The following is a 27500-nucleotide window of genomic DNA, read 5'->3' on the forward strand; positions in this document are numbered from 1 at the left end:
CTCTCCGGCTCCCTGTGCCCTCTTGTTGCTAGCTGGCTTGCTGTGTTCTCCCAGCCTCCTGCCTGTTCCCTCAGACTGAGACGCCATGGCACAGACAGCTGTATTCCTGCTGGTGGGAGGAGGCCTTCCTTCTCTTGGGGCCCTTTGTTGATGCTGCCTTTCATTCTGTCTGTCCAAGGTTAAACACAATCATGGATTCACACCGCGTACTGGTGTTGGATGCTGGCAAAGTGAAGGAGTTTGACTCCCCAGCCGTTCTGTCTCAGAACCAGGACTCCTTCTTCTACAATATCTTAAAGGCGCCAACATAGTGACAGCAAGATGGCAGTCCCAAGCAGGCAGGTTGCCAAGGGGACGGAACCTCGGGGCTGATTGCATATGCTCAAAACTTCACTTGGACCGTTTGGGATCCAAAAAGCGCTCAGCACCTTACACCTTACAACACAACAAGGAAAATGAAATGTCACAATTTCCGAATGTTTAATGATTAGAAATGGATGTTTCTCCGTTAGTTGGCTTGGTTAGGGTCGATCGGTGCTTCTCAGCTCAGTTCCGGAATTCTCTATCCAGGAACGAACCCAGATCTCACTGCTTCAATAAATCGTGCTCCACACCAATCAATCTGCTTCCTTCACTCGGACACGAGCTCATACCCGAAAACATCCAAATTAATATTCCCCCTCGGTCCGTGTCCCGTTCCCCACTGTTCTGCACGGTTTCGTATTCCCCCTCGGTCCGTGTCCCGTTCCCCACTGTTCTGCACGGTTTCGTATTCCCCCTCGGTCCCCGTCCCGTTCCCCACTGTTCTGCACGGTTTCGTATTCCCCCTCGGTCCCCGTCCCGTTCCCCACTGTTCTGCACGGTTTCGTATTCCCCCTCGGTCCCCGTCCCGTTCCCCACTGTTCTGCACGGTTTCGTATTCCCCCTCGGTCCGTGTCCCGTTCCCCACTGTTCTGCACGGTTTCGTATTCCCCCTCGGTCCCCGTCCCGTTCCCCACTGTTCTGCACGGTTTCGTATTCCCCCTCGGTCCCCGTCCCGTTCCCCACTGTTCTGCACGGTTTCGTATTCCCCCTCGGTCCCCGTCCCGTTCCCCACTGTTCTGCACGGTTTCGTATTCCCCCTCGGTCCCCGTCCCGTTCCCCACTGTTCTGCACGGTTTCGTATTCCCCCTCGGTCCGTGTCCCGTTCCCCACTGTTCTGCACGGTTTCGTATTCCCCCTCGGTCCCCGTCCCGTTCCCCACTGTTCTGCACGGTTTCGTATTCCCCCTCGGTCCCCGTCCCGTTCCCCACTGTTCTGCACGGTTTCGTATTCCCCCTCGGTCCCCGTCCCGTTCCCCACTGTTCTGCACGGTTTCGTATTCCCCCTCGGTCCCCGTCCCGTTCCCCACTGTTCTGCACGGTTTCGTATTCCCCCTCGGTCCCCGTCCCGTTCCCCACTGTTCTGCACGGTTTCGTATTCCCCCTCGGTCCGTGTCCCGTTCCCCACTGTTCTGCACGGTTTCGTATTCCCCCTCGGTCCCCGTCCCGTTCCCCACTGTTCTGCACGGTTTCGTATTCCCCCTCGGTCCCCGTCCCGTTCCCCACTGTTCTGCACGGTTTCGTATTCCCCCTCGGTCCCCGTCCCGTTCCCCACTGTTCTGCACGGTTTCGTATTCCCCCTCGGTCCCCGTCCCGTTCCCCACTGTTCTGCACGGTTTCGTATTCCCCCTCGGTCCCCGTCCCGTTCCCCACTGTTCTGCACGGTTTCGTATTCCCCCTCGGTCCCCGTCCCGTTCCCCACTGTTCTGCACGGTTTCGTATTCCCCCTCGGTCCCCGTCCCGTTCCCCACTGTTCTGCACGGTTTCGTATTCCCCCTCGGTCCCCGTCCCGTTCCCCACTGTTCTGCACGGTTTCGTATTCCCCCTCGGTCCCTGTCCCGTTCCCCACTGTTCTGCACGGTTTGTTTCTGTTCTGTCCCTATTATATTTCCTCTTGTTTTCAGCTTTGCCTCATGTTTCGTTTTGCTTTCTCCTTGATGCTGATGAACATTTCTCTGGATGTGTTCTTTCCCACTGCATAGCTGTCGGACTGGCTCTGAGTTTCCCATTGCCTGCCCATCATTCTGCCTGTTCGTATTTCCTGATCTCTCACTGAGCGTACTTGCTGTCTGAGACTATGGATGAACATGTCAACGTATTCGATGAGTCTGTTATTCCCTGTTTTTCTGTGTTTTCCCCCTTGTTTTGCTCTATGGTTTCTCATATTTTTCCCCGTGTTTCTCTGTGTTTTCCACGTGTTGTTCCCTGTTTCTCCGTGTTTATCCAGTGTTTTTCTGTTTCTCCCTCTGTTGTTCCCTGTTTCTCTGTATTTTCCCGGTGTTGTTCCCGTTGTTTCCCTGTATTTTCCCAGTGCTGTTTCCTATGTTTGTGTTTTCCCTGTTTTATTCCTGATGTTTCTATGTTTTCCCTGTGATTTTTCCCATGATGTTCCCTGTTTCTGTGTTTTCCCCATATTGTTCCCTATGTTTCTCCGTGTTTTTCCCCATCTTGTTCCTTGTTTCTCCCTAATTTTTTCCCCGTGTTGTTCCCTATGTTTTTCTGTGTTTTTCCCATGATGTTCCCTGTTTCTCTGTGCTTTTTCCTGTGTTTGTTCCTATGTTTCCCCCTGTGTTGTTCCCTATGTGTGTATTGGTTGTGCTGCTCATTGTGCTGGCATGTCTGTCTCTCTGGAACATGATGAGCTGGGTTTGGTGGTGATTTAGCCAAGAATACCTCGGTCCTGTATGAATAAATTCCGGGCCTGTCAGGGTGACATTCTCTGGCTGGTGGTTCCGTTTCTAAAAAGAAAACCCAATTCTGTGTTTCATTGCAGTTTGTCAACAAGAGCCATTCTGACTTAACTCCTCTCAGGAAATGTGTCGGGAGAAACACAGGGAAATATAGGGAATAAAATGGAAAAACACAAACATAGGGAATATCATGGGGAAAGACATGGAGAAACAGGGAACAATACAGGGAAAAACATGGGGAGATATAGGTAACAATACAGAGCATGGAGAAACAGAGAAAAACACAGGGAAAAACTAAGGGAAACATTGGGAACAACAGGGAGAAAAACACAGAAACTTTAGTGATAGAAAGGGATAGGTGTATACCACTGGGTATGAGTTACAGTTGGGGGAAAGGCAATTATGATGTGATTAGGCAAGATTTAGGAAGCATAGGATGGAGAAGGAAACTGCAGCAGATAGGCTCATTAGAAATGTGGACCTTATTCAAGGAAAAGGCAGCATCTCAGGAATAGAGAATTCGACGTTTCGAGCATAAGCCCTTCATCAGGAATAAGAGAGAGAGCCAAGCAGGCTAAGATAAAGGGTAGGGAGGAGGGACTAGGGGGAGGGGCGATGGAGGTGGGATAGGTGGAAGGAGGTCAAGGTGAGGGTGATAGGCTGGAGTGGGGTGGGGGCGGAGAGGTCAGGAAGAGGATTGCAGGTTAGGAGGGCGGTGCTGAGTTGAGGGAACCGACTGAGACAAGGTGGGGGGAGGGGAAATGAGGAAACTGGAGAAATCTGAATTCATACCTTGTGGTTGGAGGGTTCCCAGGCGGAAGATGAGGCGCTCCTCCTCCAGCCGTCGTGTAGTTGTGTTCTGCCGGTGGAGGAGTCCAAGGACCTGCATGTCCTCGGTGGAGTGGGAGGGGGGAGTTAAAGTGTTGAGCCACGGGGTGGTTGGGTTGGTTGGTTCGGGCGGCCCGGAGGTGTTCTCTGAAGCGTTCCGCAAGTAAGCGGCCGAACCAACCAACCCAACCACCCCGTGGCTCAACACTTTAACTCTCCCTCCCACTCCACCGAGGACATGCAGGTCCTTGGACTCCTCCACCGGCAGAACATAACAACACGACGGCTGGAGGAGGAGCGCCTCATCTTCCGCCTGGGAACCCTCCAACCACAAGGTATGAATTCAGATTTCTCCAGCTTCCTCATTTCCCCTCCCCCCACCTTGTCTCAGTCGGTTCCCTCAACTCAGCACCGCCCTCCTAACCTGCAATCCTCTTCCTGACCTCTCCGCCCCCACCCCACTCCGGCCTATCACCCTCACCTTGACCTCCTTCCACCTATCCCACCTCCATCGCCCCTCCCCTAGTCCCTCCTCCCTACCCTTTATCTTAGCCTGCTTGGCTCTCTCTCTCTCTCTCTCTCTCTCTTATTCCTGATGAAGGGCTTATGCTCGAAACGTCGAATTCTCTATTCCTGAGATGCTGCCTGGCCTGCTGTGCTTTGACCAGCAACACATTTGCAGCTGTGATCTCCAGCATCTGCAGACCTCATTTTTTACTTATTCAAGGAAAAGCTCCTGAGTGTCCTAGATAAGTATGTACCTGTCAGGCAGGGAGGAAGCTGTAGAGTGCGGGAGCCGTGGTTTACGAAGGAAGTAGAATCTTTGGTCAAGAGGAAGACAAAGGCTTATGTTAGGATGAGATGTGAAGGCTCAGTTAGGGCGCTTGAGGGTTACAAGGCAGCCAGGAAAGACCTAAAGAGAGAGCTCAGAAGAGCCAGGAGACGACATAAGAAGTTGTTAGCGGATAGGATCAGGGTAAACCCTAAGGCTTTCTATAGGTATGTCAGGAATAAAAGAATGACGAGAGTAAGATTAGGGCCAATCAAGGATAGTAGTGGGAAGTTGTGTGTGGAGCGAGAAGATAGGGGAAGCACTTAATGAATATTTTTCGACAGTATTCACTCTAGAAAATGACAATGTTGTTGAGGAGAATACGGAGATTCAGGTTACATTGGTACAAAGGAAGAGGTATTAGAAATCCTGCAGCGTGTGAAAGTAGATAAGTCCCTGGGCCGGATGGGATTTATCAGAGGATCCTCTGGGAAGCCAGGGAGGAGATTGCCGAGTCTTTGGCATTGTTCTTTAAATCATCATTGTCTACAGGAATAGTGCCAGAAGACTGGAGGATAGCAAATGCAGTTCCCCTGTTCAAGAAGGGGAGTGGAGACAACCCTGGTAATTATAGACCAGTGAGCCTTACTTCAGTTGTTGGTAAAGTGTTGGAAAAGGTTATAAGAGATAGGATTTATAATCATCTAGAAAAGAATAATTTGATTAGGGATAGTCAGCACGGTTTTGTGAAGGGTAGGTTGTGCTTCACAAACCTTATTGAGTTCTTTGAGAAGGTGACCAAACAGGTAGATGAGAGTAAACCGGTTGATGTGGTGTATATGGATTTCAGCAAGGCGTTCAATAAGGTTCCCCACGGTAGGCTATTGTACAAAATGCGGAGGAATGGGATTATGGGAGATTTGGCAGTTTGGATCAGTAATTGGCTTTTGCTGAAAGACGACAGAGGGTGGTGGTTGATGGGAAATGTTCATCCTGGAGTCCAGTTACCAGTGGTGTACCGCAAGGGTCGGTGTTGGGTCCACTGCTGTTAGTCATCTTTATAAATGACCTGGATGAGGGTGTAGAAGGGTGGGTTAGTAAATTTGCAGACGACACTTACGTCTGTGGAGTTGTGGATAGTGACGAAGGATGCTGTAGGTTACAGAGAGACATAGGTAAGCTGCAGAGCTGGGCTGAGCGGTGGCAAATGGAGTTTAATGCAGACAAGCGTGAGGTGATTAACTTTGGTCAGAGTAACTGGACTGCAAATTACTGGGCTAATGCTAAGATTCTTGGTAGTGTAGATGAGCAGAGAGATCGCGGTGTCCATAAGACCATAAGACATAGGAGTGGAAGTAAGGCCATTCGGCCCATCGAGTCCACTCCGCCATTCAATCATGGCTGATGGGCATTTCAACTCCACTTACCAGCGTTCTTCCCGTAGCCCTTAATTCCAGCTACACAGATCATTGAAAGTTGCCACCCTGGTTGATTCCTGAAGAAGGGCTTATGCCTGAAACATCGATTCTCCTGCTCCTTTGATGCTGCCTGACCTGCTGCACTTTTCCAGCAACATATTTTTAAACCCAGGTTGACAGGGTTGTTAAGAAGGCATGCAGTGTTTTAGCTTTTGTTAATAGAGGGATTGAGTTCCGGAACCATGAGGTTATGCAGCAGCTGTACAAAACTCTGGCACGACCACACTTGGAGTATTGTGTACAGTACTGGTCACCGCATTCTAAGGAGGATGTGGAAGCTTTGGAAAGGGTGCAGAGGAGATTTACCAGGATGTTGCCTGGTATGGAGGGAAGGTCTTACGAGGAAAGGCTGAGGGACTTGAGGCTGTTTTTGTTAGAGAGAAGGTGGTTGAGAGGTGACTTAATACAGACATACAAGATAATCAGAGGGTTAGATAGGGTGGACAGGGAGAGCCTTTTTCCAAATATGGGAACGGCAAACACAAGGGGGCATAGCTTTAAATTGAGGGGTGATAGATATAGGACAGAGGTAGTTTCCTTACTCAGAGAGCAGTAAGGGTATGGAATGCTTTGCCTGCAATGGTACTAGATTCGCCAAGTTTAAGTCGTCATTGGACAGGCATATGGACGTACATGAAATAGTGTAGGATAGCTGGGCTTCAGAGTAGTATGACAGGTCAGCACAACATCGAGGGCCGAAGGGCCTGTACTGCGCTGTAATGTTCGATGTTCTAAACATAGGGAACAACATGAGGAAGAACATGGAGAAAAAGCGAACAACGTGGGGGAAAAAACAGGAAAAACACAGGGAAATTATGGGGAAACGGAGCAACAAGGGGAGACATAGGGAACAATATGGGAAAAAAATGGAGAAATAGGGAACAACATGGAGAAAGTTACGGGGAAACGGAGCAACATGGGAAAAAACATGGGGAAACATAGGGAACAACATGGGGAAAAAACATGGACAAACAGGGATCATTGGAGGGAATACATGAAGAAACAGAACATCACGGGGAAAAACATGGAGACCAGGGCTCAATACGGGAACAACACGGCAAAACACGGGGAAACAGTGAACAACATGGGGAACAAAACAGAGAAATGGAACAACACGGAGCAACATCAGGAACAACACAGGGAAAAACATGGGAAAGCACAGGGTGTATCATGGGGAAAACAGGGGAAATGGAACAACATGGCAAAAACCATGAGGAAACGGGAACAACAGGGAAAAATGAGAGAGAAACTGGGAACACCACAGAAAAAAACATGGAGAAACAAAGGGAACAACATGGGGAAAACAGTGAGAAATGGAACTACACAGCGAAAAACAGGGGGAAAACATAGGGAACTAAACATGGAGAAACAGAGGGAACAACACGGAGAAAACACACAGAAACATAGGGACCAACACGGGGCAAAAACAAAAATACATTGGGAACATGGGGAAAACACAGAAACCGAGGGAACCACACGGGGAAAATACAGAAACAGGGAACAACACGAGGAAAACACAGGGAAAACACACGGAATAGGGAACAACACGGGGCAAATAGAGAATCAGGGAACACTGGAAAAACAGAAACAGGGAACAACACGAGTAATACACAGAGAACCAGGGAACAACACGTGGAAAAACACAAAAACATAGGGAACAACACAGGGAAAACACAAACAGGGAACAACATGGAGAAAACACAGAAAAACATAGGGAACAACATGGGGGAAAACATGGGAAAGCACAGGGTGTATCATGGGGAAAACGGGAAATGGAACAACATGGCAAAAACCATGAGGAAACGGGAACAACTCGGGGAAAGATTAGTGAGAAACAGGGAAGAACACGGGGAAAGACACAGAAACAGGGAACAATACGGGAAATGATTAGAGATAAACAGGGAACAACATGGAGAAAACACAGAATCAGGGAACAACATGGAAAATTGACAGAGAAACAGGGAACAACACGGGGAAAAATTAGAGAAACAGGGAACAACACGGGGAAAAACACAAACGGAACAACATTGAGAAAAACAAACATAGGGAACAACACGGGTAATACACAGAGAAACAGGGAACAATGCAGGGAAAACAGAAAAACATAGGGAACAAAATGGGGAATAACAGAAATAGGGAACAACATGGGGTAAACAGAGAAACAGGGAACAATATGGGGAAGACACGGAAACAGGGAACAACACAAGGAAAACACAGGGATAAACAGAAACATACGGACAATAAGGGGAAAAATACGGGAAAACACTGAGAAACAGGGAACATCATAGGGAAAAACAGAAACAGGGAACAGGGAAAACAGAGAAACATAGGGAACAACACTGGGAAAAACACAAACAGGGAACAACACGGGGATAAACACAGAAACAGGGAACAACACGGAACAATGCGGGCAAAAACACAGAAACAGGGAACAACTCGGGGATAAACACAGAAACAGGGAACAATTCGGGGATAAACAGAAACAGGGAATAACATAGGGTAAATCACAGAGAAACATAATGAACAGCATAGGGAAAACACAAACATAGGGAACAACATGGGTAAAACACAAACAGAAAAATATAGGGAAAAACACTGAGAAACAGGGAACAATGTCGGGAAGAACACAGAGAAACAGGGAACAACATGGGGATAAACACAGAAACATTGTTTTTCCCCGTGTTGTTCCTAAAGAGAAACAGGGAACAACTCAGGGATAAACACAAATATTGGGAACAACACGGGGAAAACACAAACAGAAAAATATAGGGAAAAACACTGAAACAGGGAACAAAATGGGGATAAACACAAAGAAACATTGGGAACAACACGGGAAAAACACAGAAACATAGGGAACAATATGGGTAAAACACAGAAACAGAGAACAATATAGGGAACAACACTGAGAAAAGGGAACAACTCTGGGATAAACACAAACATTGGGAACAACACGGAGAAAACACAGAAACAGGGAACAACACAGGGAAAGACAGAAAAACATAGGGAACAACACTGGGAAAAACACAAACAGGGAACGCCATGGACAAAATCACAGAAAAACAGGGAACAACACGGGGATAAACACAGAAACAGGGAACAACATGGAGAAAAACGCAAAGAAACAGGGAACAACATAGGGAAAATCACAGAAACATAGGGAAAACACGTGGAAAATAGAAACATAGGGAACAACACGGGTAATACACAGAAACAGGGAACAATGCGGGGAAAACAGAAACATAGGGAACAACATGGGGAATAACACAGAAATAGGGAACAACATGGGGTAAACACAAACAGGGAACAATATGGGCAAGACACAGGGAAACAGGGAACACCACAAGGAAAACACAAACACAGGGAACAACACGGGGATAAACACAGAAACATACGGACAATACGGGGAAAAAACCTAGAAACATAGGGAAAAAATACGGGGAAAACACTGAAACAGGGAACATCATAGGGAAAAACAGAAACAGGGAACAACACAGGGAAAACACAGAAACAGGGAACGCCATGGGCAAAATCACAGAAACAGGGAATAACACGGGGAAAAACACAGAAACATTGGGAACAACACGGGGAAAAACAAAGAAACAGGGAACAACTTGGGGATAAACAGAGAAACTGGGAACAACACAGGGAAAACAGAGAAACATTGGGAACAACACGGGGAAAAACACAGAAACAGGGAACAATGCGGGGGAAGAACACAGAAACAGGGAACAATGCGGGGGAAGAACACAAACATAAGGAACAACACGGGTAAAACAGAAACAGAAAAATATAGGGAAAAACACTGAGAAACAGGGAGCAATGCAGGGAAAACACTGAAACAGGGAACAACATGGGGATAAACACAAAGAAACATTGGGAACAACACGGGGAAAACACAAACATAGGGAAGAACATCAGGAAAAACAAGGAGAAACAGGAACAACATGGGGATAAACACTGAGAAACAAGGAACAATGCAGGGAAAAACACTGAGAAACAGGGAACATGAGGAAAACACAGAAAAGGGAACAACACGGGGAAATATTAGAGAGAAACAGGGAACAGCACAGTCCCAAATTAGAGAGAAACAGGGAACAACATGGGGAAAAAATGCACAGAAACAGAGGGAACAACTCGGGAAAAACAGAGAAAAAGGGAACAACACGAGCCAAAATGAGAGAGAAACAGGGAACAACACGTGGAAAAACACAGAGGAACATAGGGAACAACATGGAAAGACACAGAAACAGGGAATAACATGGGGAAAACACAGGGAAATATAGGGAACAACACGGGGAAAATACTGAGAAACATAGGGAACAACATGGGGAAAAACACAAATAGGAAACAACTCGGGGATAGACAAACTGGGAACACAGGGAAAACACAAACATTGGGAACAACATGGGGAAAAACACAGAAACATAGGGAACAACACGGGGATAAACAGAAAAACAGGGAACAACATGGGGAAAACACAAAAACATAGGGAACAACATGGGGAAAACAGAGAAACAGGGAACAACACGGAAAAATTAGAGAGAAACAAAACAACACTGGGATAAACACAGAAACATTGCGAATAACACGGGAAAAACAGAGAAAAGGGAACAACACGGGGAAAAATGAGAGAAACAGGGAACAACACGGGAAAAACAGAGAAACAAGGAACAACATGGGGATAAACAGAAACAAGGAACAACATGGGGAAAAACACAGAAACAAGGAATCATAAGACATAGGATTGGAAGGAAGGCCATTTGGCCCATCGAGTCCACTCCGCCATTCAATCATGGCTGATGGGCATTTCAACTCCACTTACCCACATTCTCCCCGTAGCCCTTAATTCCTCAGAAAAACACAGAAACAGGGAACAACACGGGGGAAAACACGGAGAAACATAGGGAACAACACAGGGGAAAACACGGAGAAACATAGGGAACAACTTGGGGGAAAAAATGCACAGAAACAGAGGGAACAACTCGGGAAAAATAGAGAGAAAAAGGGAACAACACGGGGGAAAAACAGAGAGGAACATAGGGAACAACATGGGGATAAACACAGAAACAGGGAACAGGGGGAAAATACTGAGAATCAGGGAACAACACGGGGAAAACACAAACAGGGAACACCAGGGGGAAAACACAGAAACAGGGAACAATATGGGGATAAACACAGAGAAACATAGGGAACAACAGGGGGAAAACACAAACAGGGAATGTCACAGGGAAACAACACAGTGATGGCACGGTAGCACAGTGGTTAGCACTGCTGCCTCACAGCGCCAGAGACCTGGGTTCAATTCCCGCCTCAGGCGACTGTCTGTGTGGAGTTTTCACATTCTCCCCGTGTCTGCGTGGGTTTCCTCCCACGGTCCAAAAATGTGCATTCTAAATTGCCCGTAGTGTTAGGTAAAGGGGTAAATGTAGGGGTCTGGGTGGGTTGCGGGTCGGTGTGGACTTGTTGGGCCGAAGGGCCTGATTCCACACTGTATGTAATCTAATCTAACACAGGGAAAACTGAGAAACGGAACAACACAGAAACAGGGAACAACACAGAAATATAGGGGAAAACACAGGAAAACAGGGAACAACACAGGGAATACAAGAAGAAAGATAGGGAACAACACAGGGAAAAACACTGAGAAACTGGGAAAAACAATACAAAAAGAAACAGGGAACAACACGGGAATAAACACAGAAACAGGGAACACCACGGGGAATACAAAGAGAAACATAGGGATAGTCATGGTGAAAAACAGAGAAAATGAGAACAACATGCTGAAACAAAGTGAACATCACAGGGAAAAACACAAACAAAGGAATCAACATCGGAAAACATAAGGAACAACATGGGGAAAAACAGGGAAACATAGGGAACAACACGGGGAAACTTGGAGTAATCTGTGGGGAACAACATGGGGAAATGAGTGTGGAATCCCGTGATGGAACATCTTTGTTGTTGAAATATTTTGTTATGATTTTAGGCTTAGAATTATAAGTTAAGTCAAACTCTGACCTTGAACAAGCAATTTTGTTACCGAGAAGGAAAAAAACCAAAGTGATGTTTCTGGCACTGGTCTGGTGAGATAATTGCAGGTGGAACGCTGTTCCTGGAATCCACCAAAGTTTTCACAAGGAATGTCCACTTTAAAATCAAGCATGGTCTCCGCAGATTGAAATAAACCGGGAAGCATGGGCTCAGCTGCTCGAATGGGAATGGGAATGCTGGGAGACAAGCTGTTCCAAAATACTGGCATTGAACAATTGGCTGTGAAAGGGATACCTGAGGATTGGTTGCAGTTTTGGCAACAATTAGAATTTAACCAGTTAATCTAAATGATGGACAGGATAGTAAAGGGGCTGGAATTTATCATTGGGATAATATCGGAACAATAACCGGGAACAATGTTGGGGGGTATAAAAGCACCAAACAGGAGAGCCAGAAAGTTAAATGCCGTACAGCCAGAGAGGTAACTGCCACAGGGTTGGAGGGGTAACCGCGGTAGAGCCGGAGGGGTAACTGCCGTAGGGTTGGAGGGGTAACTGCTGTAGAGCCGTAGACCTAACGGCCCATCCATCATGTAGCCCTCAATGATATTAGAGGGCACTTTCTCCGTTTCCCTGTAATATGTACTGACAGTATACAGAGAGCCGACCGAGTGGGCTGACTGGGTGGGGCGGTTGCCCTCGGTGGAGTAGATAGAGCTGGGAGTAACTGAGGTTATCTTACGCTCATGTCTCAGAAGTCTGTTCTTCTAACAGCTTATTTTAATCAGGTTCCGGTCAGACTGACAGCACTGAAGAAAAAGGGGGCTTGAACTTGTTGATAGTTTTGTTTAGTTTTCTGTTAGAAAAATAAATTGTTAATTTTCTTTAAGTAGTGGCAATTAGGGGCTTTCTGCGAATCCCTCAGATTTTTAACAGATTAGGGATGAACGTGAGCTTTCCTGGGAGTTTGGTTTGAATTCTCAGATGTAACTGTTATGGAGCGACTGGCAGTTCGTTGCCTGGATCATCCCAATGCACACCACCACCCAATTCTACCCCCAAAATCCCCCAATATTACCCAATAATCCCACACCAATCACACAACACCCAATACTATCCAAATAATCCCCCAATATTACCCCAATAATCCCACACCAATCACAACACCACCCAATACTATCCAAATAATCCCCCAATATTACCACACTAATAACTCAATACCACCCAATACTATCCCAACAATCCCCAATAAGCTGAAAATGTGTTGCTGGAAAAGCGCAGTAGGTCAGGCAGCATCCAAGGATCAGGAGAGTTGATGTTTCGAGGCATGAGTCCTTCTTCAGGAATCTGATTCCTGCTCCTTGGATGCTGACTGACCTGCTGCGCTTTTCCAGCAACACATTTTCAGCTCTGATCTCCAATAATACCCCACTAATACCACACTAATAACACAATACCGCCCAATACTATCCCAACAATCCCACAATATTACCTCAATAATACCACACCAATCACACAATATCACCCAATACTACCCCAGCAATCCCCCAATATTACCCAATGATACCACACTAATAACTTAATACCACCCAATTCTGGCCCTTTGATGTGAAGGGCACTGCTTGTCACTGGCCACTCGGGTGTTTTCCCTGTCAGGAGTTGGACCAGTGTCAGTGTGTGCCTGTGGGAGAAGAAGAAGACGACGACAGAAGAAGGAGAAAGAGATAGAAAGAGGTGGGAGCCTTGAGTCCAGGGCCTCGCCCAGGTCAAGTGAGTGTCTCAGCTGACCTGGGGCCCACTCCCACTGCTGGTCTCCGGGACCCCACCCGGGCCTGCCTCCACCACCGCTGCCTGGGACTCGCCTGAGGCCCCTTCCCACAACCTCCACCACTGCTGCGACCTCAGGCCCACCTCCACTGCCTGGGACTTGCCTGGGAGTCCCTCCCCAACAGGTCTGCCTCCACCACCGAGACTGAGGGCCTGCCTGGGACACGCCAGAGGCCTGCCTCCACTACTGCTGCCTGGGACTCGCCTGAGGCCCCTCCCCACAATCTCCACCACTACTGCGACCTGAGGCCCACCTCCACCGCTACTGCCCGGGACTCAGTTTTGGGGCTGCCTGGGACTTGCCTTGGGGACCCACCCCAACAGGCCTGCCCCCACTGGTTACCAAGGGCCTACCTGGGACTCGCCCGAGGCCTGCCTCCACCGCTGCCGTTGCCTGAGGCTGGTCTCCACCATCGCTGCCTGGGACTCGCCTTGGGTGACTGGCCTTGGGCACCTCCCCAAGAATGCCGCCGCTGCTACTGCCAGAGGCCCACCTCCACCGCTGCCACCGGGGGCCTACAGAGTATGGCGAGCCCAAAGCTTGCAGGGCCCAGCCGGACCTACGCTGGGGTAGCCGCTGCCTTAGGCTCGGCTGTCCCAACCCCGGCCGCAACCGCAACCCCCTTCAGGCACCTGACTAAACGCCTGGGGCTAAAGGCCTATCCCCATCCCAACATGACCATCGAGGCCTGCTGTAGGGCCATGGCTAGTGTGGTCAGATGGCATGCAGTGCCACCTGTGCCACAAGGTGGGGCATATTAGAAAGAACTGCCCTACCCAGAAGGCTGCCCAACCCACACCAATGGTGGAGGCTGGCACCACCGCACCCACTCCCTCTCCCCTGAAGTCAACACCACGAGCCCCGGCACCGGGGGCTAAGCCGGAGGCTCCCAATGCCTCAGCCTCTGGCGGGGGGGGGGGGGGGGGGGGGTGAGCATCCAACAGGATGGAAGACGCCCAGAAAGATGCAGTCCCCTTCCCCCTTCCCCCTTCCCCGCACAACAATGCCCCTGCGGCTGTGCCAGTGTCACCCCAACGCAGGAACCCTGACCCCCGAATCCCCAAACCCATACCTGGTCCTGGCCCCACTGACCCTACTCCCAACCCCGGCACCATTACAGAAACCCCTGGGGCTTCAACACCTGGTCCAGGGGCCCCCAAGCCCTGCCCCATCCAGCCACCCTCTGGCACTGACCTGGGGGGAACCACTACTGCCCTACCTCCGACAGTGACCATGTCTCTGGGCCCCTGACATCACCTGATAAACCAGGGGCTGGGCAGGAAGTGACACGGCTGACCCTCCCCACCATGGCCACGCCACCTGTCTTCCCCCAGCCAATCGTATTCCAGGAAAGGCTGGGGGGGAGGGACCTCAGGCCCCATGACCACCAAGGCGGGCGGGGAGGGGAAGACCCATAAATTCCCCCCTGTCTCTCTGGGGAGGAGGTGCTGGCCCTTGGAGGGGAGAGACCATCCATCCATCCTCCGTCCGATTGTCGACCGGTGGAGGCGAGGAAGGTGTTATCCTCGCTCCTCCCTCCCAGACTGCTTTTCTGGGGGCCTTGACCCTGGGGGAGGACCTTTTTCCCTGAGGAGCCGGGCGTCCCGGTGTCGGGAGAGGAGCGGGGCCCCGAGCCTCTGCCGCCCGATGACCTGAACTTGGGGCGTTCCGGGAAAGGGTGCGCCGAGGAAGGTACTGCTGGTGACCCTGGGGGTGGGGTCACTGGAGGTTTGAGGCCAGTTGGCGGTGCTGGACCAGCCCCCATCCTCTCGATGGGGGAGGGGTCGGTTACCGAGGGCGACCTCCCGGAGGAGGGTTCAGGATCAGTGGTGGACACCGGGGATGACGCAGAGTCCGTCTCCAGCGACATTTTTGAGTCCCAGGTGTCCCCCACCGATCTCCCCCTCATCCCCCTCAAGGAACTCCGGGAGTTTGTCGAGGAAACTCAGAGTCGCCGGGATAGAGCCCAACTGGCGCTCGACCGCTGGAGCTCCTTTGAAAGAGTGTACTGGTCGGCCCACGCTGCGCGCCAGGCGCCCGGGCTCGACGTGAACAAGCGAAAGTGTGTCAGGAACTTCCTGGGAGCACTCCTGGTGAGGGCGAGGGACTTCTGTGACCCTCTCTCATCCTCCCAGTAAATATGTATATAGTTTTTGTTAACTGTTTACTGGTGGTGGTTGCACTATGCTTCCGACATGGAGACAACCAAAACCAGTCTCAACATCAACGGCAGCAGGGAGTCACAGCGCAGATTCCAGACCCTCTCAGTCCTTCTACCCCGGGAGATGAAGCTACCTGGCTCCTGGAGTGGCGAGGGGGGGTCTACATGAGTCACCTCACCCGCAGATCTGGCGGGGTGGCTATCCCGTTGGCCCCGCATTTTCAGCCGGAGATCTTGGGAGTCAGGGAGCCAGTGCCAGGCCGTTTGCTTCACCTGACGGTTCGGCTGGGGGGCGCGGTGCTTCACTTGGTGAACGTCTACGCTCCCCTGGCCGGGCCGAGGCAAGCGAGCTTCTTCGAAGAAGTGTCCGCTCACCTCGCTTCCATCGAGTACCAGTGCGTCGTCCTCGGGGGAGATTTTAACTGCGTCCTCGAGGACAGGGACCACGGTGGTGCCCGCACGAGTTCGGCGTCGGGGAGGAGGTCGGGGGACTTGATCAAGTCCTTGGACCTGGTGGACGTCTGGCGGAATCTCCATCCTGACTCCATCGCCTTCACCTTCGTGAGGCCTGGGGTCGGAGCGTCCAGAATCGACCGCCTGTACGTTTCGCGGGCGTACGCCTCCTGTTTTCTGAAGGCCTCCACACGGCAGGTGTCGTGCACGGACCATCACCTGGTGTGGGCGGAACTCCTTCCGTTCGGCGCCAGGTTGGGCTCCGCGTACTGGCACTTTAACAACCTGCTGCTGGAGGATGAGCGGTTCCGGGACTCGTTTTGTCGTTTCTGGGCCGGCTGGAGAAGGAAGCGGGGAAGCTTCCCCTCCCTGAGGCTATGGTGGGACGTGGGCAAGGCTCACGTCCGCGTCTTCTGTCAGGAGTACGCAAGGGGGTCGACAAAGAGGCGGAAATCCAGGATCAGGGAGTTGGAGAGGGAGATGCTCGCCCTGGAGTCAAGCCTCGGTCAGCCCGACACAGACCCAGCCCTGCGCGGGGTGTACGAAGAGAAGAAGGCCGCGCTCCGGGACCTGCAGCTCGTCGGGGCTCGGGGCGCGTACGTGAGGTCGCGGCTCCAGCTCCTCCAGGACCTGGACCGCGGCTCCCCCTTCTTCTACTCGCTGGAAAAAAGGCGTGGCACCCGTCAGCAGCTCCTTGTGCTGCTGGCCGACGACGGGTCCCTCGTCTCGGATCCAGAGGGTATCAGGGCTCACGTCCGATCCTATTACACGGCCCTGTTCTCTCCGGATCCGTCCAGCGAGGATGCTCGCAGAGTTCTGTGGGAGGACCTGCCGCAGCTCAGCCCGGAGGATGCTGGAAGGCTCGACGCTCCCGTCACTTTAGAGGAGCTGACCGGCGCCCTCGACCGGCTCTCGAGGGGCAAATCCCCGGGGCTGGACGGGCTGACTGTGGAGTTCTTCAGGGCGTTCTGGGACGTCCTGGGGGAGTGTCTAAATGCCGGAGAGCTGCCCCTTTCTTGGCGCAGGGCGGTCATCGTCCTGCTGCCAAAGAAGGGGGACCTTCGTTCTTTGAAGAACTGGCGTCCGGTCTCCCTCCTCAGCACGGACTACAAAATCTTCACCAGGGTGTTGTCTTCTCGCCTGGCTTCCGTGCTGGCCCACATGATTCCCCCGGACCAGTCCTACACGGTCCCGGGCCGGAGGATACACGACAATGTCCACCTGGTCCGGGACCTGATCCATTTCTGTCGACGGCCTGGTCTGCCGAGCGCCTTCCTGTCTCTCGATCAGGAGAAGGCATTCGACAGGGTCGATCACAAGTACCTGCTCGGGACTCTGCGGGCATTCGGGTTCGGGACGCAGTTCGTCGCCCGGATCCGACTTTTGTACACCGCCGCAGAGTGTCTGGTTAAGGTTAATGGGTCCCTGACGGCGCCCCTTCGCTTCGGGAGAGGAGTGCGTCAGGGCTGCCCCCGACCGCTATTTTTTCCGCCAGGTGCGTAACCTCAACTACGACACGCAGCTCCTGTTCGTTGACCGTGACGGTTTGGAGGTCGCCCTCAAGGTGCTGCCTGTCTTTTACCAGGAGCTGATCACTGTCTGGAACATGGTCGAATCGCGTCGCGCCTACCCTCCGGCAGGAGTAGCGGCTGTCGTCAGGGAGCCGTTGCTCAGGAATCCGCACCTCCGTGCTCGCGGCTTCAAGTGGCTGTTGGAGGGGAGGGCCGTGGCGGCGAGGGCGACCAGGGTCGGGGACATGCTGGGTGCCGGGGGCCTGGGCTGGACGTTGCCGCAAGACATTGTGAGCAGGGCAGCGGTAGACGTCCGGTACGTGGCCACCGGCATCCGACGCCTTAAAACGGCGGTGCTCGGACCCGACGTAGTGCATCAGTTGGAGGACGCTCAGGTGTGCGGTGGGATCCCGTCCGTGCTCACCCCTGCCCGGACGGAATTTCACATTGGCCCCAAGGTCCAGTACTTCCCACGGGAGCCTGTGCCCCACAACCTGAGCCGCCTCCGAAATTTTAATTTTGTCCCGTTCAAGGACGTTAAAAGGCATGCCCTGTATCGACTGCTGCTGCACACCGTCCACCTCTTCTCCCTCATCCACTGCCTGGACACGCCCTGGCGTGCCCATTTGCCACCGGGCAGTGGGGATCCCCAGTGGAGGGCCCTGTACGCGGGAGTCCTCCCCTTTTCTCTCGGGGATCTGGGGTGGAGGGTGATGCACGCAGCAGTCCCCTGCAACCGCAGATTGCGGTGGTTCACGGACTCCCAGCTCAACTGCTTGTTCTGTGGTGCTGTGGAGTCCGTGGACCATGTGTATATTGGGTGTGGGCGATTGCACTCCCTCTTTGATTTTCTTAAAAACCTCCTCCCCTGCTATTGGTTGCACTTCAGTCCCATGCTCCTGATCTTCGGGCACCCGGTACGGAGGAGGGAGGGCAGGTCTGAAGACCTCCTCGTGGGTCTGCTCCTGGGCCTGACCAAACTGGCCATAAACAGGTCCAGGCAGCGGGCCGTGGAGGGGGTCGTTAGGGCCAACTGCCTGCCCCTCTTCCGCGGTTACCTTAGAGCCCGGGTGTCCTTGGAGAAGGAGCACACGGTGTCCACCAACACCCTGGAGTTGTTCAGGGAGAGGTGGGTGCCACAGGGAGTGGAGTGCATCATTTCCCCCTCCAACTCTATTTTGATTTAGTCCCTGCCCTCCCCTTCACTGTTTTGATCACACAGCATTGCCCTTTGATGTGAAGGGCACTGCTTGTCACTGGCCACTCGGGTGTTTTCCTACTTTTTCTGGTGGTGGAAATTGAATAAAGACTTGTACACCTTGTCTCTCACACCTGCACACATGCACCATGGGTGCTGGGGATAAAAATAATAAGCACTAATGCAGTGAGGCGGTAGTGTGGGGGTTAATTTTTTAAAAAATTTTTAAAAAAACACCCAATTCTCTCCCAACAATCCACCAATAATACCACACTAATAACTCCATACCACCCAATACTATCCCAATAATCCCCAATATTACCCCAATAATACCACACCAATCAGATTAGATTAGATTACATACAGTGTGGAAACAGGGCCTGCGGCCCAACAAGTCCACACTGACCCACTGAAGCACACCCCACCCATACCCTTACATTTACCTCTTACCTAACACTACGGGCAATTTAGCATGGCCAATTCACCTGACCCGCATATCTTTGGACTGTGGGAGGAAACCGGAGCACCCGGAGGAAACCCACGCAGACACGGGGAGAACGTGCAAACTCCACACAGTCAGTCGCCTGAGGTGGGAGTTGAACCCAGGTCCCTGGCGCTGTGAGGCAGCAGTGCTAACCACTGTGCCACTGTGCCGCCCACCAATACTATCCCAACAATCACATAATATTACCCCAATAATACCACACCAATCACACAATTCCATCCCAACAATCACCCGATAATCCCACATTAAGAACACAATACCACCCAATACTATCCCAACAATCCCTCAATTTACCCCAAAAACAATCCACTAAAATCAAATTCGTTTTTGTTTCATGGCAAACCAACTGCTGCTACTTGCTTCGACCATGTGTTACATTTTTACTTTCTTCAGCTCCCTCTGTGCTTTGACAGTCCTTGCTAGTTTTTCAACTCTCTTAAAGGTACAGTACATACCTTCATAACTCCAGATTGGGCATCCATGAGGCAGTCTGGGCTATCACCACCTCCAAAATTATACTCCAGCATAAACTGTAACCTCATGGCCTGGCATATCTCCCAGTCAAACATGACCATCAAGCCAGGGGATCAACCCTCAAAACTTAAGTTATAAATCGAGAGACTTCAAGATGGCGGCACTGACACAGCAGGCAGTGTTCAGGCCCATGAGTCTATCTGGTCCAGTCCAGCCACAGCCTTCTTTCTTTTTCCTTTTCGTCTTCTTTCTTTTTGATTTTTTTTTCTTCATCTTTTCCTTTTCAATGGCGGAGGAAGTCACATTACAGAGGAGGCTAGAGCGGGTGTCCTGGCAATGAGATGGCAGCTGCAGCTATGGCTGCGTTGTGGGCCCAGAGCAGGGATTCCTAACGATGTCAGCAAGATGGCGGCTGTAGCCATGGCTGTGTGGTGGGCCTGGAGCAGGGACTTGTAACAATATCAATGAGGTGGTGGCTGCAGAGCTGGGGACTCCTGGGGTGTTGACTGGACCCGGAATGGGGACTCATTGTAGCACAGAGATCGGAACAGCTTACAGAAACCCTGGAGAGTTTGAGAAAACCCAGTGTTGTGCTTGACAAAAAGGACTGTAAACATGAACGTTATTTCTTTTATTTTCCTTTAATTCTAGGTTTTGGTTTATTTTTCTGTCAATTTGAACAGAAGATCAAGCCCTATTGACGTAATTTCTTTTTATTAATTTTGTAATCCAAAATGGCACCAGATTGTGGTGATAAAATAATTTCCACTGTGTTTTCCCAAATACATATGACAATAAAATCATTCGTTCATTGATTAGATTAGATTACTTACAGTGTGGAAACAGGCCCTTCAGCCCAACAAGTCCACACCGACCCGCCGCAGCGCAACCCACCCATACATTTACCCCTTTACCTAACACTACGGGTGATTTAGCATGGTCAATTCAGCTGACCTGCACATTTTCGGACTGTGGGAAGAACCGGAGCATCCGGAGGAAACCCACGCAGACATGGGGAGAATGTGCAAACTCCACACAGTCAGTCGCCTGAGTCGGGAATTGAACCCGGGTCTCTGGCAAGGGCTCTGGCCTGAAACGTCGAATTTCCTGTTCCTTGGATGCTGCCTGACCTGCTGTGCTTTAACCAGCAACACATTTTCAGCTCTGGCGCTTCAACCCTGCTTCGATGGAGAGTACAGGAGGGCATACTAGGAGCTGCACCAGGCACACCTCAAAATGAGGTGGTAACCTGGTGAAGCCACCAAACAGGGCTATGTTTTTGGAGGACTTTGGAGAGTTAATCGAGCATTACTGGGTGTGTTATTGGTGTATTATTGGGAAGTACTGATGTGTAGGCAAAAGTGAGGACTGCAGATGCTGGAAACCAGATCAGAGTGGTGCTGGAAAAGCACAACAGGTCAGGCAGCATCTGAGGACCAGAAAAATTGACGTTTCAGGCAAAGGCCCTTCATCATGAATAGAGGCAGGAAGCCTCCAGAGTGGAGAGATAAATGTGGGGGGGGGGGAGGGGGTGGAGAGCATTGGGGAGAAGGTAGCATAGAGTATAATAGGTGAATGGGGTGGGGATGGAGGTGATAGGTCAGAGGTGAGGGTGGAGTTGGGAAGGGAGATTAGCAGGTAGGACAAGTCATGGGGACAGTGCTGAGCTGGAAGGTTGGAACTGAGGTGAGGTGGGGGAAGGGGAAATGAGGAAACTGTTGAAGTCCACATTGATGCCCTGGGGTTGAAGTTTTCCGAGGCGGAAGATGAGGCGTTCTTCCTCCAGGTGTTGAGTGGTGAGGGAGCGGCGGTGAAGGAGGCCCAGGACCTCCATGTCCTTGGCAGAGTGGGAGGGGGAGTTGAAATGTCGGACCACGGGGCGGTGTGGTTGATTGGTGCGGGTGTCCCGGAGATGTTCCCTAAAGCGCTCTGCTAGAAGGCGCCCAGTCTCCCCAATGTAGAGGAGACCACATCGGGAGCAACGGATACAATAAATGATATTAGTGGATGTGCAGGTAAAACTTTGATGGATGTGGAAGGCTCTTTTAGGGCCTTGCATAGAGGTGAGGGAAGAGGTATGGGCACAGGTTTTACAGTTCCTGCGGTGGCAGGGGAAAGTGCCAGGATGGGAGGGTGTTTTGTTGGGGGGCGTGGACCTGACCAGGTAGTCACGGAGGGAGCGGTCTTTGCGGAAGGCGGAAAGGGGTGGGGAGGGAAATATATCCCTGGTGGTGGGGTCCGTTTGGAGTTGCCGGAAATGTTGGTGGATGATTTGGTTTATGCGAAGGGTGGAAGGTGAACACTAGGGGGGTTCTGTCCTTTGTACGGTTGGAGAGGTGGGGTCTGAGGGCGGAGGTGCGGGATGTGGACGAGATGTGTTGGAGGACATCTTTAACCACGTGGGAAGGGAAATTGCGGTCTCTAAAGAAGGAGGCCATCTGGTGTGTTCAGTTGGTGGAACTGGTCCTCCTGGGAGCAGATACAGCAGAGATGGAGGAATTGGAAATACGGATAACATTTTTGCAGGAGGTAGAGTGGGAAGAAGTGTAATCCAGATAGCTGTGGGAATCGGTGGGTTTGTAAAAAATGTCAGTGTCAAGTCAGTCGTTATTAATGGAGATGGAGAGGTCCAGGAAGGGGAGGGAGGTGTCAGAGATGGTCCGGGTAAATTTAAGGTCAGGGTGGAATGTGTTGGTGAAGTTGATGAATTGCTCAACCTCCTCGCGGGAGCACGAGGTGGTGCCAATGCAGTCATCAATGTAGCGGAGGAAGAGGTGGGGAGTGGGCCGGTGTAATTATGGAAGATCAACTGTTCTACGTAGCCAACAAAGAGACAGGCATAGCAGGGGCCGAGGATTCAAAGGAGAAATTGTTAAGGGTGAGGACCAGTTCGGCCAAACGAATGAGAGTGTCAGTGGAAGGGTACTGTTGGGGACATCGGGAGAGGAAGAAATGGAGGGCTTGGAGGCCCTAGTCATGGCGGATGGAGGTGTAGAGGGATTGGATATCCATGGTGAAGATGAGGCATTGGGGGCCGGGGAAACAGAAGTCTTGGAGGAGGTGGAGGGCGTGGGTGGTGTCTCAAACGTATGTGGGGAGTTCCTGGACTAGGGGGGATAGAACAGTGTCAAAGTGGGTAGAGATGAGTTCAGTGGGGCAGGAGCATGCTGAGACAATGGGTCGGCCAGGGTGGTCAGGCTTGTGGATCTTGGGAAGGAGGTAGAACCGGGCAGTGCGGGGTTCCCGGGCTATGAGGTTGGAAGCTGTGGGTGGGAGATCTCCTGAGGTTCTGTATGGTCTGGGAGATGATGATTTGGTGAGAGAGAGAGAGAGTGAGTGGGACAGAGAGAGTGTGAGTGAGTGGGACAGAAAGAGAGAGTGAATGGGACAGAGAGAGAGAGTGGGGGGGGGGGGGGGTAGGAGGAGGTGTCCTCGAGTTGGTGTTTGGCTTCAGCGGTGTAGAGGTCAGTGCGCCAGACTACTACTACCGCTGACTTAATAGTGAGGTTGGGATTGGAGCAGAGGGTGTGGAGGGCCGCGCGTTGTGAGGGTGAGAGGTTGGAGTGGGGGTAGACAGGTTGAGGCGGTTAATGTCCCGCCAGCAGCTGGGAATGAAGAGGTCGAGGGCAGGTAATAGGCCAGCGCGGGGTGTCCATGTGGATGCAGTGTGTTGGAGGCGGGAGAAGGGGTCCTCAGATGTGGGCAGGGGTCCTGATTGTGAAAGTAAGCTCGGAGACGGAGGTGATGGAAGAATTGTTCGACATCACGGCGTGTATTAAATTGATTGATGCGTGGACGGAGGGGGATAAAGGTGAGGCCTTTTCTGAGGACTGATCGTTCGTCCTCAGTGAGGGGGAGGTCTGGGGGGATGGTGAAAACTTGGCAGGGCTGGAAGCTAAGGCCTGGGACCTGGTGTGGGTGTGGAGCTGGGAGTGGGTGTGGTGGTGGTGGGAGGGGGAATGGGGGTGGAGTCATGAGCAGGGGTGGTGTTCCCCTCAGGGTTCTGGGGGGTGGGGATAGTGACAGTGGGGTCTGTGGGGGGGGGGGGCGTGTCAGCAGAATGCAGGTGAGTGGAGTTGGTGGGGGTTACTGGCATATTACCGGTGTTACCGGTATGTTTCTGGTGTTACTAGTATGTTATTGGTGTGTTACTGTAGTTACTGGTGTCTTACCAGTATGTTCCAGGTGGTACTAGTTTGTTATTGGTCTTACTGCTGGGTTACCGGTGTTACAGGTTTGTGACCGGTATCTCCCTGCTATTGCTGTTGTGTTATCGATATGTTACCGTTACGATCCTGACGTTTTACCAGTATGCTATTGGTGTTACTGGTGCGTCACTGGTTTGTTCCGTGTCTTACATGTGTGTTACCGGTGTTACTGGTGTGTTACTGGTATGCTATTGGTGTTACTGGTGTTACTAGTATGTTACTGGTGTGTTGCTGGTTTGTTCCTGGTGTTACGAGTATGTTACTGGTGTGATACTGGTGTGTTGCCGGTTTGTTCCTGGTGTTACTAGTATGTTACTGGTGTGTTACTAGTATGCTATTGGTGTTACTGGTGTGTTGCTGGTTTGTTCCTGATGTTACGAGTATGTTACTGATGTGATACTGGTGTGTTGCCGATTTGTTCCTGGTGTTACTAGTATGTTACTGGTTTGTTCCTAGTGTTACTAATATGTTACTGGTGAGTTGCCGGTGCGTTGCCATTTTTTTTCCTGGTAATACTAGTATCTTATTGGTGTGTTACTGGTTTGTTCCTGGTGTTACAGGTGTGTTACTGGTATGTTACTGGTGTTTACTGGTGTGTTCCTGGTGTTACTGGTGTGTTAATGGTATGTTACTGGTGTGTTACTAGTATGTTACTGGTTTGTTCCTGGTGTTACTGGTGTGTTACTGGTGTGTTACTGGTGTGTTACTGGTGTGTTATTGGTTTGTTCCTGGTGTTACTGGTGTGTTACTGGTTTGTTACTGGTGTGTTACTGGTGTGTTGCTGGTTTGTTCCTGGTGTTACTGGTGTGTTATTGGTTTGTTCCTGGTGTTACTGGTTTGTTCCAGGTGTTACTGGTGTGTTATTGGTTTGTTCCTGGTGTTACTGGTGTGTTATTGGTTTGTTCCTGGTGTGTTACTGGTATGTTACTGGTTTGTTCCTGGTGTTACTGGTGTGTTATTGGTTTGTTCCTGGTGTTACTGGTGTGTTACTGGTTTGTTATTGGTTTGTTCCTGGTGTTACTGGTGTGTTCCTGGTTTGTTCCTGGTGTTACTGGTATGTTACTGGTGTGTTACTGGTATGTTATTGGTTTGTTCCTGGTGTTACTGGTGTGTTACTGGTGTGTTATTGGTTTGTTACTGGTGTGTTACTGGTATGTTACTGGTGTGTTACTGGTTTGTTCCTGGTGTTACTGGTGTGTTATTGGTTTGTTCCTGGTGTTACTGGTGTGTTACTGGTTTGTTATTGGTTTGTTCCTGGTGTTCCAGGTGTGTTACTGGTTTGTTCCTGGTGTTACTGGTGTGTTACTGGTGTGTTACTGGTATGTTATTGGTTTGTTCCTGGTGTTACTGGTGTGTTACTGGTTTGTTCCTGGTGTTACTGGTGTGTTATTGGTTTGTTCCTGGTGTTACTGGTGTGTTACTGGTATGTTACTGGTGTGTTACTGGTATGTTATTGGTTTGTTCCTGGTGTTACTGGTTTGTTCCTGGTGTTACTGGTGTGTTACTGGTGTGTTACTGGTATGTTATTGGTTTGTTCCTGGTGTTACTGGTGTGTTACTGGTTTGTTCCTGGTGTTACTGGTGTGTTATTGGTGTGTTATTGGTTTGTTCCTGGTGTGTTACTGGTATGTTCCTGGTGTGTTACTGGTGTGTTACTGGTGTGTTACTGGTGTGTTACTGGTGTGTTACTGGTATGTTATTGGTTTGTTCCTGGTGTTACTGGTGTTACTGGTGTGTTACTGGTGTGTTATTGGTTTGTTCCTGGTGTTACTGGTGTGTTACTGGTTTGTTCCTGGTGTTACTGGTTTGTTCCTGGTGTTACTGGTGTGTTACTGGTTTGTTCCTGGTGTTACTGGTGTGTTACTGGTGTGTTATTGGTTTGTTCCTGGTGTTACTGGTGTGTTACTGGTTTGTTCCTGGTGTTACTGGTTTGTTATTGGTTTGTTCCTGGTTTGTTCCTGGTGTTACTGGTGTGTTACTGGTTTGTTCCTGGTGTTACTGGTGTGTTACTGGTGTGTTACTGGTGTGTTATTGGTTTGTTCCTGGTGTTACTGGTGTGTTCCTGGTTTGTTCCTGGTGTTACTGGTGTGTTACTGGTTTGTTCCTGGTGTTACTGGTGTGTTATTGGTTTGTTCCTGGTGTTACTGGTTTGTTATTGGTGTGTTATTGGTTTGTTCCTGGTGTTACTGGTGTGTTACTGGTGTGTTACTGGTATGTTATTGGTTTGATCCTGGTGTTACTGGTGTGTTACTGGTGTGTTACTGGTATGTTATTGGTTTGTTACTGGTGTGTTACTGGTTTGTTCCTGGTGTGTTACTGGTTTGTTCCTGGTGTTACTGGTTTGTTCCTGGTGTGTTACTGGTGTGTTACTGGTGTTACTGGTGTGTTACTGGTGCTATTGGAGTTCACGCGTTTGCGGCTCCGCCCCCTGACGTCAGAGCCGCGGAATCCCCTGACGTCAACGTGGTGTGACGTCACGGTGTTCCCAGCCTGCCCCGCGGCGGAATGGCGGCGGAAAGTCGGAGAAAAGAGAAAAAGGTGAGAAAGAGAAAGAAAGAAAGAGTGAGTGTGAGAGAGAGAGGGATAGAGAGAGAGTGAGTGGGAGGGACAGAGAGAGAGAGAGAGAGAGTGGGACAGAGAGAGAGAGAGAGTGGGACAGAGAGAGAGAGAGAGTGAGTGAGTGAGTGGGACAGAGAGAGAGAGAGAGAGAGAGTGAGTGGGACAGAGAGAGAGAGAGAGAGAGTGAGTGGGACAGAGAGAGAGAGTGAGTGAGTGGGACAGAGAGAGAGAGTGAGTGAGTGGGACAGAGAGAGAGAGAGTGAGTGAGTGGGACAGAGAGAGAGTGAGTGAGTGGGACAGAGAGAGAGAGAGAGTGAGTGGGACAGAGAGAAGAGAGAGAGAGAGAGAGTGAGTGGGACAGAGAGAGAGAGAGAGAGTGAGTGGGACAGAGAGAGAGAGAGAGTGAGAGTGAGTGGGACAGAGAGAGAGAGTGAGAGGGACAGAGAGAGAGAGTGAGAGAGTGGGACAGAGAGAGAGTGAGTGAGTGGGACAGAGAGAGAGAGTGAGAGTGGGACAGAGAGAGAGAGAGTGTGGGACAGAGAGAGAGAGTGAGAGAGTGGGACAGAGCGAGAGAGAGAGTGAGTGGGACAGAGAGAGAGAGAGAGAGAGTGGGACAGAGAGAGAGAGAGAGTGAGTCGGGACAGAGAGTGGGACAGAGAGAGAGAGAGAGAGAGTGGGACAGAGAGAGAGAGAGAGTGAGAGTGGGACAGAGAGAGAGAGTGAGTGAGTGGGACAGAGAGAGAGCGAGAGAGAGTGGGACAGAGAG

At 50.8% G+C, this 27500-nt stretch overlaps 2 protein-coding genes across 9 annotated transcripts in view; both read left to right on the forward strand.

Moving 5' to 3' along the window:
* Positions 1 to 891, forward strand: part of abcc10 (ATP-binding cassette, sub-family C (CFTR/MRP), member 10) — a 193418-nt gene extending 192527 nt beyond the window's left edge. For all 3 annotated transcript variants that reach the window (XM_060848104.1, XM_060848120.1, XM_060848112.1), the window contains exon 22: positions 179 to 891. In XM_060848104.1, coding sequence (XP_060704087.1) covers positions 179 to 311 — 133 coding nt within the window. In that variant the 3' untranslated portion in view covers positions 312 to 891. The remainder of the gene's footprint in view (positions 1 to 178) is intronic.
* Positions 892 to 26651: 25760 nt separating this feature from the next.
* Positions 26652 to 27500, forward strand: part of tjap1 (tight junction associated protein 1 (peripheral)) — a 138048-nt gene continuing 137199 nt past the window's right edge. For 3 of the 6 annotated variants that reach the window (XM_060848134.1, XM_060848153.1, XM_060848181.1), the window contains exon 1: positions 26652 to 26713. The gene's annotated coding sequence lies outside the window, so the exon portion shown is untranslated. The remainder of the gene's footprint in view (positions 26714 to 27500) is intronic. The other 3 variants (XM_060848171.1, XM_060848162.1, XM_060848142.1) reach the window with 3 other exon arrangements.

The sequence above is a fragment of the Hemiscyllium ocellatum genome, chromosome 3, assembly GCF_020745735.1.
Source record: "Hemiscyllium ocellatum isolate sHemOce1 chromosome 3, sHemOce1.pat.X.cur, whole genome shotgun sequence".
Lineage (NCBI taxonomy): Eukaryota > Metazoa > Chordata > Chondrichthyes > Orectolobiformes > Hemiscylliidae > Hemiscyllium > Hemiscyllium ocellatum.